Here is a 14,003-nt window from a genome sequence, read left to right as displayed (position 1 = left end):
CAGGATTCCGGGGTAAGGTGGCCACAAATTGGAGCCCCTGACCTGCCAAGTCCTCAAATGCTAAGTCAGGTTGGGCCAGGGTGCATTCACGCTGTCCTGTGAATTCACAAAGCACTTTCCCAATTCTATCCTCCTGTGGCCCGGGAAGTGGGAGTCAGACGGGGCAGCCCATGGGCACGACCGAGGTGGCCGAGAACCCCCCAGCCAGGACGGGGGAACAACCGAGACATGGTGCTAGGGGAGCATTGAACCTGGCCTGGTCCAGGGGTGGTTGGGGGAGCTCTGGGAAGAGAGGATATTCAGGCTGGGGCCTGGAGGATGGAAAGGTGTGCAGATTTAGGGGAGAGAGAAAATGAACCGGGCAGGGGGAATGGTGAAGGCAAAGGTCCTGAGGTGGGTCTGTGTCTGGCGTGTTGAAAGAGCAGCGAGGAAAGGGGTGTGGCTGAGGAAGGAGGGGAGCTGTGGGGAGGCGACGGGGTCAGCAGGGACCAGCCGCAGTGGCCAGCGTCCGCTGGGATTGGGCTGCCATTGTCCCCATTTAAAGCCGGAGAGACTGAGGCTCCGGGCAGATGAGATTGAGCTGGGGTTCAGGCCCAGGCGTGCCCGAGACCAGATCGCCCGTGGACTAGCCGTGTGGCCGCAGCCAACCTCTTTTCTGTCTCATGAAGATGACGCAGGTGGCACTGTGGGTGGGCCCGGGTGTCAGAGGAAACACGAAGTGGCCAGGCAGGCAGGTGGCAGCTGAGGCTGCGGGGGCAGATCATCTACCCGGCACCGCGCAGTGGGCCCACTGACAGTGGGACGGGTGGGCTGCATTTGAACCCAGGCCTCCCTCACCCCGAGGCTCACTGCCTCATCTTAGCCTTGCTCTGTGAACGCAAGACACTGTCTTCATGGCCACCGTCACTGCTGTTGTTCACCAGCTGCACACTCCCACCCGGGGCCACCCCTCTGCTAAGCCCCAGGGCTGGAAACTAAGGGGGCTCGCCTGGGCCATGCCCTGAGCTGAGGAGGATGTTAGGAGCCATCACCCAGAGGGGCAGCGTCACAGCCGGTGTTCACAGGCCCGAGACTTGGGGCCAGGGTTCAAGGTAGGCTGAGCAATCGGAGCCTGGGCTTCCCACTGGCCCTTCTAGAAGGTTCCTTAGTCGTTGTTCAGTCCAGCTTCCTGGGTTTGACCGACACCTGGACGCAGTAGGGGCTGAATGACAGTACCGTGGGAGCTGGTCAGGGGAGGCACCATTTCCCCAGCCCAGGATGAGCCCTGGAGGCCTCCGGAAGTCTCTGGGTGGTGGAGGGGCAGGGCTCAGAAACCCCATTTGAGGCTCCTCTCTCATTTTACAGAGACGGTGCCTCTGAGTCACCTTGATGACAGTGGAGGACAGCCCCCAGCACCAGCAGCAGCACCGGAGTCCCCAGAAGTAAGACGCAGAGCTTTGGCGGCCCCACCTGTCTTGTTCTTTTGACGGTAGACCAGGTGGCCGTGAGAAGGGCTGGGTTTGCTGTTTGCTGAGGTTTTGCATACAGCAGGTGCTTAATGAACGCCTGTGACTTTGCGGGGGATGGTGGGGGCAGGTGAGACTGCCCTGCCATGGAGGTTGGGCAGGGCAGGGTTGGAGGGGGCACTGGAAAGGGGAGCTTTGCAGAATGTGTAGGAGTTTTCTGGAAGGAGGGCATGCGTGGCTTAAGCAAAAGCTCAAACTCGGAAGCTGAGTTTGAGAAGTTTGTAAAGGAGAAGAGGTAGCGTCAGGTGCCAGGACCAGCAGTTGGGACTTGGGGGCAGGAAGAACACAGCCTGCTCAGCAGTGGGGCAGGACCCTGACCCCTCTTGCTACCCACCCCCCAGAGTCGTGCCCTGGTCGGCCCTTCACGGAGGAAGCCCTGTGAGAGCGACTTCGAGACTATCAAACTCATTAGCAACGGGGCCTATGGGTGAGTCCTTGGGTACCCCGTAGACCCCTTTCTCAGATGCCCATGGGGATGGCTGAAGCCCACACAGCCCCTGAGTGTGCAGACAGGGAAACTGAGGCCTGAAGAGGGAAGTGGAGGCACAAAACAGCAGGGGCATGGCCTTGGAAGGGCTTGTCCATGATCTAGGTCCTTACTTACCCCAGGTGTTTGGGGTTCTAGGAATCTGGGGACTGAGCAAGGGCAAAGATGGCCACACGATGGCAGTAGCGTGCGCCAAGCATTCTTTAAGTGCCGCTTTGACGGATTTGCTTTGGGAGAGGGGGGAGGAGTCCCTCACAGTCGGCTGTGAAGAAATAAACAAGCTAAGGGTCATCTTTGGCTCTTTGTATGACACCAGGGAGAGTGGCTTAAACCCACGCGGTGGCCGCTTTGGGAGAAGGGAGGGCCGGGTAAAGAGAACAGGTGTCCCCGGTGGAGGGCACAGCACAGGCAAGGGCACAGCACAGGCAAGGGCACAGCACAGGCAAAGGCACAGCGGGTTGGGTTCTGGACCCAGGTCGGGTCCCAGTGCTTGCCGGGACCTGGATCTCGGGCCTCAGCGAGCCCGGCTCCCCCCCCACCCCACCCCGCCCCGCCCCGCCCCAGGGCCGTCTACCTGGTGCGGCACCGGGAAACGAGGCAGCGCTTTGCCATCAAGAAGATCAACAAGCAGAACCTGATCCTTCGCAACCAGATCCAGCAGGTCTTCGTGGAGCGCGACATCCTCACCTTCGCTGAGAACCCGTTTGTGGTCAGCATGTTCTGCTCCTTCGAGACCCGGCGCCACCTCTGCATGGTTATGGAGTATGTGGAAGGTGCGGTCACTGGGGCTTGCATGCCTCCAGAGCAATGGAGAGCTTACTCCTGATCCAGAAGAAATACCTTATCCCTCCTTTGATCAAGCCCGCAGTCTGCTCTGTCCTCCATGGGGTCCCAGCCTGCCTTGGGGGACCCTCAGTCTGTGGTGGGGGACCCAGCCTCAGGGAGTTGGAACTGGGGGATCCCAAAGAGAAGTGTGAGGGCAGGACCCTAGGGTATAGGGGTAGGATGGACGGCCTAGGCAGGAGGGACTGGTGGGCAAGGGCCTAGAGGCTAGAGCAGCGAAGGGAGGGAGGCGTGTGTCAGAAGGACTAGGGGGGTTGGGGGCCAGGGTGAGGAGTTGTGGGATCAGGTTTGCAGTTCAGGAAAGAGCAGGGCCTTCAGGTAAGTGCAGGACATGCATTTACCAAGCGGCTGCCGGGTGAGCAGAGGAACATGCCCTTAGGAGGCACCAGCTGTGTACAGGGGAAGGGACTGTGCACTTAACAGAGCTGCTGCCCTGGCAGGGGAAAATCAGAAGGCAGGGTCTGCCTATCCTCCCGCACCTCCCAGGTCCCCACCCCAATTCAGGACAGATTGGAGACACTTTCCAAAAGGTGGGGAGGGCACATAGGCACAAATCTGGGCACGGCTGTAGAGCCGAGGGCCTCTGTGAGCACGTCCACCCCTCTGCAGGCGGCGACTGTGCCACTCTCCTAAAGAACATGGGCCCGCTGCCCGTGGATATGGCCCGCATGTACTTCGCCGAGACGGTGCTCGCGCTGGAGTACCTGCACAACTATGGCATCGTGCACAGGGACCTCAAGCCAGACAAGTGAGTGGGCCTGGCTCTCAGGGGGCGGGGCTCAGAGTAGCCTGGGGGCGGGGCCTCTGAGTGGGTCTGGGACTGCTCAGGAGCCCCACCGTCTAGATTCTCCTGGCATCATGGGCCCCCTGCTGGTAGAAAGCAGGGATCTTGGCAATGTTGAGCACCTGGTGTGTACTGAAGAGAGCAGGTATTTAACAGGCATCTGCTGTGTGCAGGGGAAGGACTGCACTTATCGAGGTGCTGGCCAGGCAAAGTGAGGCGGTACAGACTGGACAGGGGAAGGGACCATGCACTCACAGAGCTGCTGCCACACAAGGGAAGTGAACGTGCACTTATGGGGCACCAGCTATATACAAAGAGCAGGGACATACACTTTGCAAGACCTTATGTGTAGAGAAAGGGACTGCATGTCTTGAGCTCCTGCTGTGTGTTAGTGCAGGGAAGAAAGAGGGTCCTAGAGTGTTTATTTTATCCTAGTTTCTAGTAAGCACCTACTGAGTGCCTGGTGCTCTCTGGGTGACTGAAAAACGCAACTGTGGGTGTAAATAATCCCTCATGCTTTGTAACCCTTTCATAACTTTCAAAGCACTCTTCCGTACATTAGTTGAGCACCTCCTGTGTACAGAGGAAAGGGCTGCTCTTTCATCAAGTGCCCTTTGGATACCAGGCAAGAAGTATGAGTTTCTCAGGTACTTGCCATGTGGAGGTGCGGACATAAGCGTTAAGAATCTGCATGTTTTCAGGGCATCTTGTAGTTTGCAAGTGGCTTAGAAAACAAAGCACCTGTATTTGGCACCTGCTGTATACCTGGGCCTGTGCTCACCATTTTCAGGAACCCAGACGGCGGCATAACTAACTTCTCACACACTGATGACCCTTTTGAGTTTATAAAGCACATTTTTTAGCTGGTGTGTATTTACTGGGCACCAGCTGTGTAAAGGTGATCAGAACAACAGTTATTAGGCTGTGTGTCAGTCCCCGAACACTGCAGCTATCTTTTTATAAAGTTTTTATGTTGAGGTCAGCATGCATTGATCACCTGCTGTGTGCCAGGGACATGGGTCCCTTTCCAATGGAGGTACTTGCTATGTGGAGGCGTGAAGAGCCCTGCATGTTTTCAGGGCCTTAAGAGCCCTGCATGTTTTCAGGGCATCTTGTTTGCGAGTGACTTAGAAAACAAAGCAAATGTGTGTTGGCATCTGCTGTGTACCTGGGCCTCTGTGCTCGACGCTCTAAGGCTGCTTGCTTTGTGCCCATTGGGCCTCTGTGGGATCATCCTGGAGTGGGATCTTCCAAGTGTCCCCAAGGCAGGGCCTGCCCCTCCCAAGCTCAGGACCCTCTTCTGAAAAACGGTGTGGGAAGGTGCAGCCCTGGAGGGTTCAGGGAGGGATAGGCCCACACAGTAGGTGCTCCAGAAAAATATTTTTTCCTCTTTGCTTCGGAAAATTTCAAATACACCCCAAGTCAGGAGAAGGTACATTTGTTTGCTAGGGTTGTCCTAACAAAGTACCACAGACTCGGGGGCTTAAACAACAGAAATTTATTCTCACAGTTCTGGAGGCAGAAGTCCAAGGTCAAGGTGTCGGCAGGGCCGTGCTCCCTCTGAAGGTGATGGGGAAGGATGTGTTCTAGGCCTTTCTCTCGGTTTCTGTTAGTCCCTAGGCTGTGGTGCTCCTCCTGTGTGCGTGTCTGTGTCCAAATTCCCCCTTTTTATTTTATTTATTTATTTTTTACTTTTTAAAATATTTATTTGGTTGCACTGGGTCTTGGTTGCGGCAGGTGGGCTCCTTAGTTTCGGCCCGCCAGCTCCTTAGTTGCGACACGCATGTGGGATCTAGTTCCCTGACCAGGGATCGAACCTGGGCCACCTGCATTGGGAGCTCTGAGTCTTAACCACTGGACCACCACAGAAGTCCCCAGAAATTTATTTTTAAATGGGTAGATGTCCCCAGGAGGTGCGTGAAAATGTGACTTTATAAAATAAAGCTGGCGCATATCATTTTATCACTTAAAATATTTATATCCTTAAGCTTGCAGGAGAACATGAACCACAGCATGCATGGTAGGTGTGTAAGTTTTAAAAAACTGGTGCGCCCATGAGAGGCACAAATATTTCCGTACACAGCAGGTGCTAAAGACATGTTCACTTAACAATAGGCGCTTACAGAGTATTCAGTTTGTTAAAATCATGGATGCTCGTACAAGAATATGCTGTAGATCCCCCCCAGGAAGTGTTCACGAAACGTTTTCATGCCCAGTGGGGACATGCTGTGATTCTCAGGAACTTAACTTTTGCACAGCGGAGTATACAGTAGATGCTTAAGAGCAACACCAGATGCACCCAGTTGGTGCACAGAGATGTTTGCCAAATTTGTAATATTGCCCAAGACCCGCTGCTTCTTTCAATAACGTGATCAAGCACAGGCAGTGCTTTCTGATCCAGGGAGGGGTCGGGCCGCCTCCTGTAGGACCAAGTTCTGGGGGGGCGAGGGGGCGGGAGCAGCCAGGCACCTCGGGCCCCCCAGCCCTGAGCGCACCACCCGCCTGCCCACAGCCTGCTCATCACCTCGCTCGGCCACATCAAGCTAACTGACTTCGGCCTGTCTAAGATCGGGCTCATGAGTATGGCCACCAACCTCTACGAGGGCCACATCGAGAAGGACACTCGGGAGTTCGTGGACAAGCAGGTGGGCGGGGCTGCCTCCCTCTGCCCGAAGCCTGAGCCCAGGACATGGGGAGACTTTGCAGCAAAAAGGAGAAAAGAAACTATCCCTGTAATTCTACCCACACTTATCTCCCTGGCTGGGGGCGGTCTTTCAATTTCCCTGTCCCACCTGGCCCAGGTATGCGGGACGCCTGAGTACATTGCCCCCGAGGTGATCTTCCGCCAGGGCTACGGGAAGCCAGTGGACTGGTGGGCCATGGGCGTCGTCCTCTACGAATTCCTGGTGGGCTGTGTGCCATTCTTCGGAGATACCCCTGAGGAACTCTTTGGCCAGGTGGTCAGTGGTGCGTTCCCCCTGCCCTGTCGCCCCAGGTTTAAGTCTCAGCCCCACTTTGGCTCCGGTCGGTGGTCCTCCCTGCCTTTGCCGGGGAGGGGAGCAGGCCCACTTGTGGATTGGGCACGTATGGCGTGCCCGGCCCCAGCTGAGCCCTGGGGACACAGCCAAGGGTGAGAGGGACAGTAAGGGAGATAAATAAGCAAATTATGGAGCAATCAGAGGCAAAAAATGCCGAGGAGGGAAGGAAGCAGGGAGAAGGGAGGGGGCAGGGGGCGGGTGCAGGGGTGCTATATTAAATAGAGAGTCATGCAGGGCCACACTGGGTGATGTGTGGGCAAAGACTTAAAGGAGCGAGAGGGAGTCACAGAGATGGATGAAGGGAAGGTGCTCAGGGCAGAGGGCACAGCCAGAACAAAGGCTGTATGGGACCAAGCCTGGTAGCTGAAGGAGCAGAGGAGGCTGATGGCTTGGAGCATAGAAAGGGGAGGTGGTAGGAGGTGCTAGGAAGCGCTATCCTCAGTCCCTCATTCCCTCCTCTCATTTTAGATGAGATCATGTGGCCAGAGGGGGATGAAGCCCTTCCAGCTGACGCCCAGGACCTCATCACCAGGCTGCTCCGACAGAGCCCCCTGGACCGTCTGGGCACTGGTACGTAGGTGTGGGTGAGGCCCAGGTGGGTGGGATGGGGGCTGGGGTAAACAAGAGCTCTATTTGAGAGGCTGCATAGAGGAGGGGGACTTGAAACTGGGGTTTTGAAGGATGCATAGGAGCTCACCAAGAACTAGCATAAGATTTTGAAGAGTAACAGGTAGCTGGGTCTGGTTCAGACAAGGGGCACTGAGGCTGTGTATATGAGCCTGCCAGGTCGCCATGGGCTGTGTCCTACGGTCCCCAAGGCCCAGCCCAGTGGATCCCACTGTCCCAAGTTTCCCCAGCCACCAAAATATTGATTAAGGGACTATTTAATATTCATGCAGCCACCCATTATGTGGCCACTACAGATCACAGTCAGGATGCAGCTTGGCCACTGGAGAGGACTATGGGGGCTGAGGTTGGGGAACAGGATACAGTCAGCTCTGCTTCATGCAGTCAGCTCTGCTCCATGGGGTAGAAACATGTGGGAAAAGCCCTCTCCTAAGGTTCTGGGGTTTCTCCAGGTGATGGGATCTCAGAGTCCAGCAGAGGGAAGAGCAGGGCCTGGGTTCTAGCCCTAGCTTGGTTCCCCTATGGGCTCTTAAAGGATGGCTCGTTTCCCCTCCCATCTTTCTGGTTCTGTGTTGGCCAAGTTTGGGTTCATAATTGGCCCAGGGGGCCATGGGGGGTGGGGACCAGCAGGGCTCAGCCAGGCATGTCTGCAGGAGGCACCCACGAAGTAAAGCAGCACCCCTTCTTCTGGACACTGGACTGGGCGGGGCTTCTGCGACACAAGGCCGAGTTTGTGCCGCAGCTTGAAGCTGAGGACGACACCAGCTACTTTGACAGTAAGCAGGGGTCCAGGAGGTGGCCTGTGCTGTCCCACGATCTCCTGGGGTGGTGAGGGGTGTCTAACAGGGTCTCCACCCCAGCTTCGTGCCTCGCCTTGGGCCTGGAGCTTCCAACTTCCTGAGCTTTCCAAGAAGCTGGGGCATGTCTGCTGGCTGCCCCCCGCCCGGATTTCCTATGCGTCTGAGCTCAGGAGGCTGTCGCACCACCTTGGGTTGCGGGAGGGGAAACCAAAGCACTGCATGTGGCAGCCCTTGCCTGGGGGTCCCCCAGCAGGTTCAGCCTCCTGAGTGTCAGCCCTGACCAGGCATGGAGCCCTGCCTGTCATACAGGAGGGTGGGGTGCCTCGCTCAGCTTTGGTGGAGGGGGTCCCCTCAAGCACTTGAGGTGAGCTCAGACAAATCTCCTTCTCCCCACTCGGTGCTCTGGCCAAACGCAGAGTAAACGCCCCCGGCTTCCAGTGCCTCCTCCAGAGCTTGATGTGTGATCTTGGGCATGTCAGAGATCCTCTCTGAGCATCTGTTTCCTTTTCTGTAAGATGAGGAACATCCTTTGTTTGAGATGCACAATTTTACCTAACTCTGGGTAACCCATCTTAAGGGTGAGGAAACTGAGACACAAGAATTCCCATCCACAGTCCCACAGCTTTTAGGAACACAACTGGGATTTATTCCCAGATACTAAATCTGCCGCCCAAGCCTCCTCTGGTCCTTAAACATACCAAGCCTGGTCCCACCACAAAGCCTTTGCCCTGACAGTGTCTCCCGACCTGGGAGGCCCTCTCCACATCACCCCACAGCCCCTGTGTCCACCTTCCCCAGCATCAGCATGCCTTTCCCTCCCGCAGCGCGCTCAGAGCGTTACCGTCACCTGGGCTCTGAAGATGACGAGACGAATGATGAGGAGTCATCCACGGAGATCCCCCAGTTCTCATCCTGTTCCCACCGGTTCAGCAAGGTGAGCCTGGGCCCTGGATGTAGCTAGTGCTCAGGAAACAGGGCAAGATGTTTGGGGGTTTTTTTCTTTTTTTTATTGTAGTGAAATACATGTAACGTAAAATAGACTATTTTAGCTATTTTAAACTGTACATACAATTCAGTGACATTTAGTACGTTCGCAATGTTGTGCAACCGTCACCTGTATCTAGTTCCAGAACATTTCCATCATCCCCAAAGGGCAACCTTGTACCCGGCTGCAGTCACTCCTCGTCTCCCCCTCCCCCGGCAACCACTCATCTGCTTTCTGTCTCTATGCATTTACCTGTTCTGGACATTTCACATACATAGAATCATACGCTATGTGGGACCACTGGGGAATTCCCTGTGTCTGGCTTCTTAAGGTTGATCCACATGGTAGCATGTGTCAGTGCTTCATTCCTAGTTATGGCTGAATAATATTCCATTGTGTGGTTGGACCATATTTTGTTTTATCCACTCATCAGTTGATGGACGTTTGGGTTGTTTCCACTTTGGGGCAATTGTAAATAGATCTGCTATGCTGGGTGTTATATTATAGCCTCATCAGCTTAACTTGAGTTCCTTCCTTTGTTTATAATTTGATTTTAAAACCTGCACTGCTTATGGGTCTGGGCCCCAGGCAGGAAACCCCAGCTGTGGCCCCTTGGTAGCCAGGCTGCTCTGAGCCTCAGTTTCTCCACCTGTACAGTGGGCTAAAGACTCTACGTCTTGGGCTTCCCTGGTGGTGCAGTGGTTGAGAGTCCGCCTGCCGATGCAGGGGACACGGGTTTGTGCCCCGGTCCGGGAAGATCCCACATCCCGCGGAGCGGCTGGGCCCGTGAGCTGTGGCCGCTGAGCCTGCATGTCCGGAGCTTATGCTCCGCAACGGGAGAGGCCACAGCAGTGAAAGGCCCGTGTACCGCAAAAAAAAAAAAAAAAAAAACTGTACGTCTTTAGAGATGTGGTAAGTAAGCATCTGAGGAAGTGACTCAGGGAAGTGTCAGGCATGTAGGAAACACTCAACTAAGCCGTCCCCCACGAATGTGCTTGTTGTTATGGTTTTTTTGTTTCTGTTTTTTTTTTTTTACGATGTAGACCTTTTTTTTTTTTTCAGGTACTATCTGAATTTATTGAAGGGCTTCTTAATCTAGGGTTTGTGAACTTGCATGGGAATAAATTACATCTTTATTTTCACTAATCTCTAACTGAAATTTGGTATGTTTTCCAATTGTAATATAAGCAACAAATCACAGTAATATTAGCATGACCTTGACTTTGTCACCAATACAAATCATGGATTTTTCACATCACGCTGGAGTCATTGTAAAATACCTTTCAAGTTCAAAACTACTTCAAAATTATGGTACTTATGAGACCTGCTAGATCTTGTTATTTAATGCATTACTAAAGAGGCACGTATAGTACCATATTGCTGGTTTAAAAAATATTCTAATATTATTTTAATATAATCAGCCTCACTTGCAACCTGACCTATTTCATTTGATGCATTTAAAAATATTACTCTGAGGGCTTCCCAGGTGGCGCAGTGGTTGAGAGTCCGCCTGCCGATGCAGGGGACACGGGTTCATGCCCCGGTTTGGGAAGATCCCACATGCCACGGCGCGGCTGGGCCCGTGAGCCATGGCCGCTGAGCCTGTGCGTCCGGAGCCTGTGCTCCGCAGCGGGAGAGGCCACAGCAGTGAGAGGCCCGCATACCGCAAAAAAAAAAAAAAAAAAAAAAAAAAAAAAAAAAAAAAATACTACGCTGAGAAGAGGTCTGTAGGTGTTACCACTTTGCCAAAGGGGCTCATGTACAGAAATCCATGCTTGTCATGATGGTAGCAGCTCCTCCTCAGAAGCCTCAAGGGCCAGAGCTCTGCCCAGAACTCCCCTTCGGATGTGGACCATTTTTTAAAGTCGTTATTGAATTTGTTTCGATATTGCTTCTGTTTTATGTTTTGGTTTTTTGGCTGCAAGGCATGTGGGATCTCAGCTCCCTGACCAGGGATTGAACCTACACCCGCTGCATTGGAAGGCGAAGTCTTAACCACTGGACTGCCAGGGAAGTCCCGTTACTGTTATTTTTAATTGCTTCCCAGGTCTACAGCAGCTCTGAGTTCCTGGCCGCCCAGCCCACCCCAACCTTTGCTGAACGGAGCTTCAGTGAGGACCGGGAGGAAGGGTGGGAGCGCAGCAGTGAGGGGGACTATGGGCGCCGGCTGAGCACCACCGAGGTCCGGTAGGTGGGCTGGGGAGTATAAGCAGGTCCAGCTTCCAAACCTGCTGAGAGGTGGAGCCACAAAGTCTTAACATTGGAAAGAGCTTCCCAGTGGCCCAGTAGAAAAGGGCAAAACATATTGGCCAGCCTGTCAGACCCCTGCCAACCTGGCCCCTATCATCACTCTCTTTGGCTTTGCATTCCTAACCACACTAAACCTAAAGCAGCCATGTACCATCACACTGCTAGGCTTTTGCTTGTGCTGTTTCCTCTGCCCAGAATACCCTTTGCTCATGAAGTCCCTTTCATCTTTCAATGTCCAAACTCACAGAAATAATCAATGTCTGCTAGAGGATGGGCGTTGGAAGCTGGGTTTTAAAAATTGAATAGGAGTTCTCTGGGCGGTCACAGAGGACAGAGCAGGCAGAGGGAACTCACCTTATATTTACAAATTACCTCTGACTCTAGGCTGAGAGTTAAGGTATGGTCACTAGGGGAGACTGGGTGTCCTGGGGTGAGGGCACCTGGCAGGTGTGACTCAGGCTCTTCCCTGCTACAGGCTGAGGTCCTGCACATCCTCCGGTTCCTCCTGCCACTTACCCTTTTCCCAGCCTGAGCGGGGCCCTAGCCCATCTTTCCTGAACACCATCAACCTGGACACGATGCCCAAATTTGCCTTCTCATCAGAGGATGAGGGAGTCGGCCCAGCTCCTGTGGGCCCCAAAAGGCCCGTCTTCATTCTCGGGGAGCCCGACCCACCCCCAGCAGCCACCCCAGTGTTGCCCAAGCCCTCAAGCCTTTCTGGTAGGTGGAATCCAGGGTGGGAGGGATGGTGTCATGGAGAGTTTCCCACAGGAGGGACTATTTGAGATGGGTTTTGAAGGATGAGTAGGAGTTCTCTAGAGACAACATTCACTTGTGTAACAAAGGCCTCAGTCTGGGGGTGATACCCCCCAGCTTCATTGGATTAGGATGGGAGAGAGGAATTGAACTGGGGAGCTCCAAGAGTGGGAGTTAGGAATCTGACTGGGGTGAGGGGAAGGCTTCTTGAAGTAGGGGACTTGAAGAGTGGAGCTTCCCAGGGAAAGCAGTGAAAGAAAGGTGTGCAGGAAGAGGGAATGCCTGAACAAAGGCCAGGAGGCTGGACTGTGTACACACCGACCAGGGAGGAAGGGGCTTTGCCTTCTGAGGGCAGAAGGGCCAAGTGGTGAGATGGGGGAGGGGCAGACTGACCCCCCGACCCTGCTGATCCCCGTAGCTGACACAGCTGCCCTCAGCCACGCGCGCCTACGAAGCAACAGCACCGGTGCACGACACTCTACGCCGAGGGCCCTGGATGCCGGCCGGGGCCGCCGCCTTGGGGGCCCGAGAGACTCAGCCCCTGAGAAATCCAGGACCTCCCCCAGCGGTGGTCGCGTGCCCAAGTCAGCCTCAGTGTCTGCCCTGTCGCTCATCATCACGGCAGGTGACGCCCATGGCCCAGCCTCATCTTTGCTTGTCTGTCCATGTCCATTTTAACCACGGAGTAGGGGCTGCTTTGGCCAGCGGGAGCTGGAGGGGGTCCCTCCAGGTGATGTGTCCCCAGGCACAAAGCTCCCAGGGCTGCTGTTCGGGGCTGAGCCCAGGAGATAGGAAGCAGCTGGGGAACTGGCATTCCTGGCAGCGGGCACTACATGTGCAAAGGCCTGGAGGGGAAGGGGGAGGGTGTTCGGGGCATTGGAGTGGCAGCAAAGCAGCCAGAGTGATCCGTGTGGGGACTTCCCTGGTGGTCCAGTGGTTAAGACTCTGAGCTTCCACTGCAGGGGCACAGGTTCGATCCCTGGTCCAGGAACTAAGATCCCACATGCTGCGCCGTGCGGCCAAAAAACAAAAACAGAAACAAACTGACTGATCGGTGTGGAGGGAGGGGAAGGTTCCTTGTGAGGGGACCCACAAGGGAGTGACCCCCCTCCCTGAACCTCGTCCCTGCAGATGACGGTAGCGGCGGCCCCCTCATGAGCCCCCTGTCCCCACGCTCGCTGTCCTCAAACCCGTCGTCACGCGACTCCTCTCCAAGCCGAGACCCTTCCCCCGTGTGTGGCAGCCTGCGGCCCCCCATTGTCATCCACAGCTCGGGCAAGAAGTATGGCTTCAGCCTGCGGGCAATCCGCGTCTACATGGGTGACAGTGACATCTACACCGTGCACCATGTCGTGTGGGTGAGTTGGCCCTGGGATGGGCGGGAACAGCCAGACCTGGTTTGAGTCCCAGCTCTGCCCTGGCAAGGCGCCTCCCTTTTGGAGCTGCATTTGTTAGTCTTGGAAAGCAAGCGAGTACTCATTGCCTATGAGGTTTTGGAGCCCAGGGCAGGAAACTGATGCCACCTGTGTCTTAATGGTCCTTGTCAGTTATGGGGAGAGGACTGAGCAAGAGGGATGGAGACCTCAAGTGGGCACAAAGCTCCCCGCACAGTGTTTTGTCCTCCCTCCCCCAGCCCAGGACCTGTCCCCTCCCTACTGGTCTCTGAAAGGTCTGGGAAACCAGGCAGTGTGAAAGGCAGCAGCTTGCTGGGGGCCTGTAGCTGACTCAGCTGGGCTGGGGTCTCTAGCTCTGGGGCCCAGGCCACTGACCCCGCTATCTGCCCCCACCCCCAGAGTGTGGAGGAGGGAAGCCCTGCCCAGGAGGCAGGCCTGCGGGCCGGGGACCTCATCACCCACATCAACGGGGAGTCGGTCCTGGGGCTGGTGCACATGGACGTCGTGGAGCTACTGCTGAAGGTGCAGGCCCCC

General features: G+C 55.2%; 1 protein-coding gene across 13 annotated transcripts in view; it reads left to right on the top strand.

The window, feature by feature from the left end:
* MAST3 (microtubule associated serine/threonine kinase 3) overlaps positions 1 to 14,003 on the top strand; it is a 37,862-nt gene that overhangs the window by 19,763 nt on the left and 4,096 nt on the right. For all 13 annotated transcript variants that reach the window (XM_032625655.1, XM_032625652.1, XM_032625653.1 and 10 more), the window contains 14 exons: positions 1,345 to 1,421; positions 1,847 to 1,932; positions 2,557 to 2,765; positions 3,445 to 3,583; positions 6,132 to 6,264; positions 6,421 to 6,586; positions 7,126 to 7,227; positions 7,938 to 8,060; positions 8,909 to 9,018; positions 11,117 to 11,256; positions 11,795 to 12,039; positions 12,494 to 12,700; positions 13,207 to 13,433; positions 13,869 to 13,991. In XM_032625655.1, the coding sequence (XP_032481546.1) occupies positions 1,345 to 1,421; positions 1,847 to 1,932; positions 2,557 to 2,765; positions 3,445 to 3,583; positions 6,132 to 6,264; positions 6,421 to 6,586; positions 7,126 to 7,227; positions 7,938 to 8,060; positions 8,909 to 9,018; positions 11,117 to 11,256; positions 11,795 to 12,039; positions 12,494 to 12,700; positions 13,207 to 13,433; positions 13,869 to 13,991 (2,087 nt within the window). The remainder of the gene's footprint in view (positions 1 to 1,344; positions 1,422 to 1,846; positions 1,933 to 2,556; positions 2,766 to 3,444; positions 3,584 to 6,131; positions 6,265 to 6,420; positions 6,587 to 7,125; positions 7,228 to 7,937; positions 8,061 to 8,908; positions 9,019 to 11,116; positions 11,257 to 11,794; positions 12,040 to 12,493; positions 12,701 to 13,206; positions 13,434 to 13,868; positions 13,992 to 14,003) is intronic.

The sequence above is a fragment of the Phocoena sinus genome, chromosome 3 (assembly GCF_008692025.1).
Source record: "Phocoena sinus isolate mPhoSin1 chromosome 3, mPhoSin1.pri, whole genome shotgun sequence".
Taxonomy (NCBI): Eukaryota; Metazoa; Chordata; class Mammalia; order Artiodactyla; family Phocoenidae; genus Phocoena; species Phocoena sinus.
The sequence above is the reverse complement of the archived record's forward strand: the minus strand, read 5'-3'. Positions and strand labels throughout refer to the sequence as shown.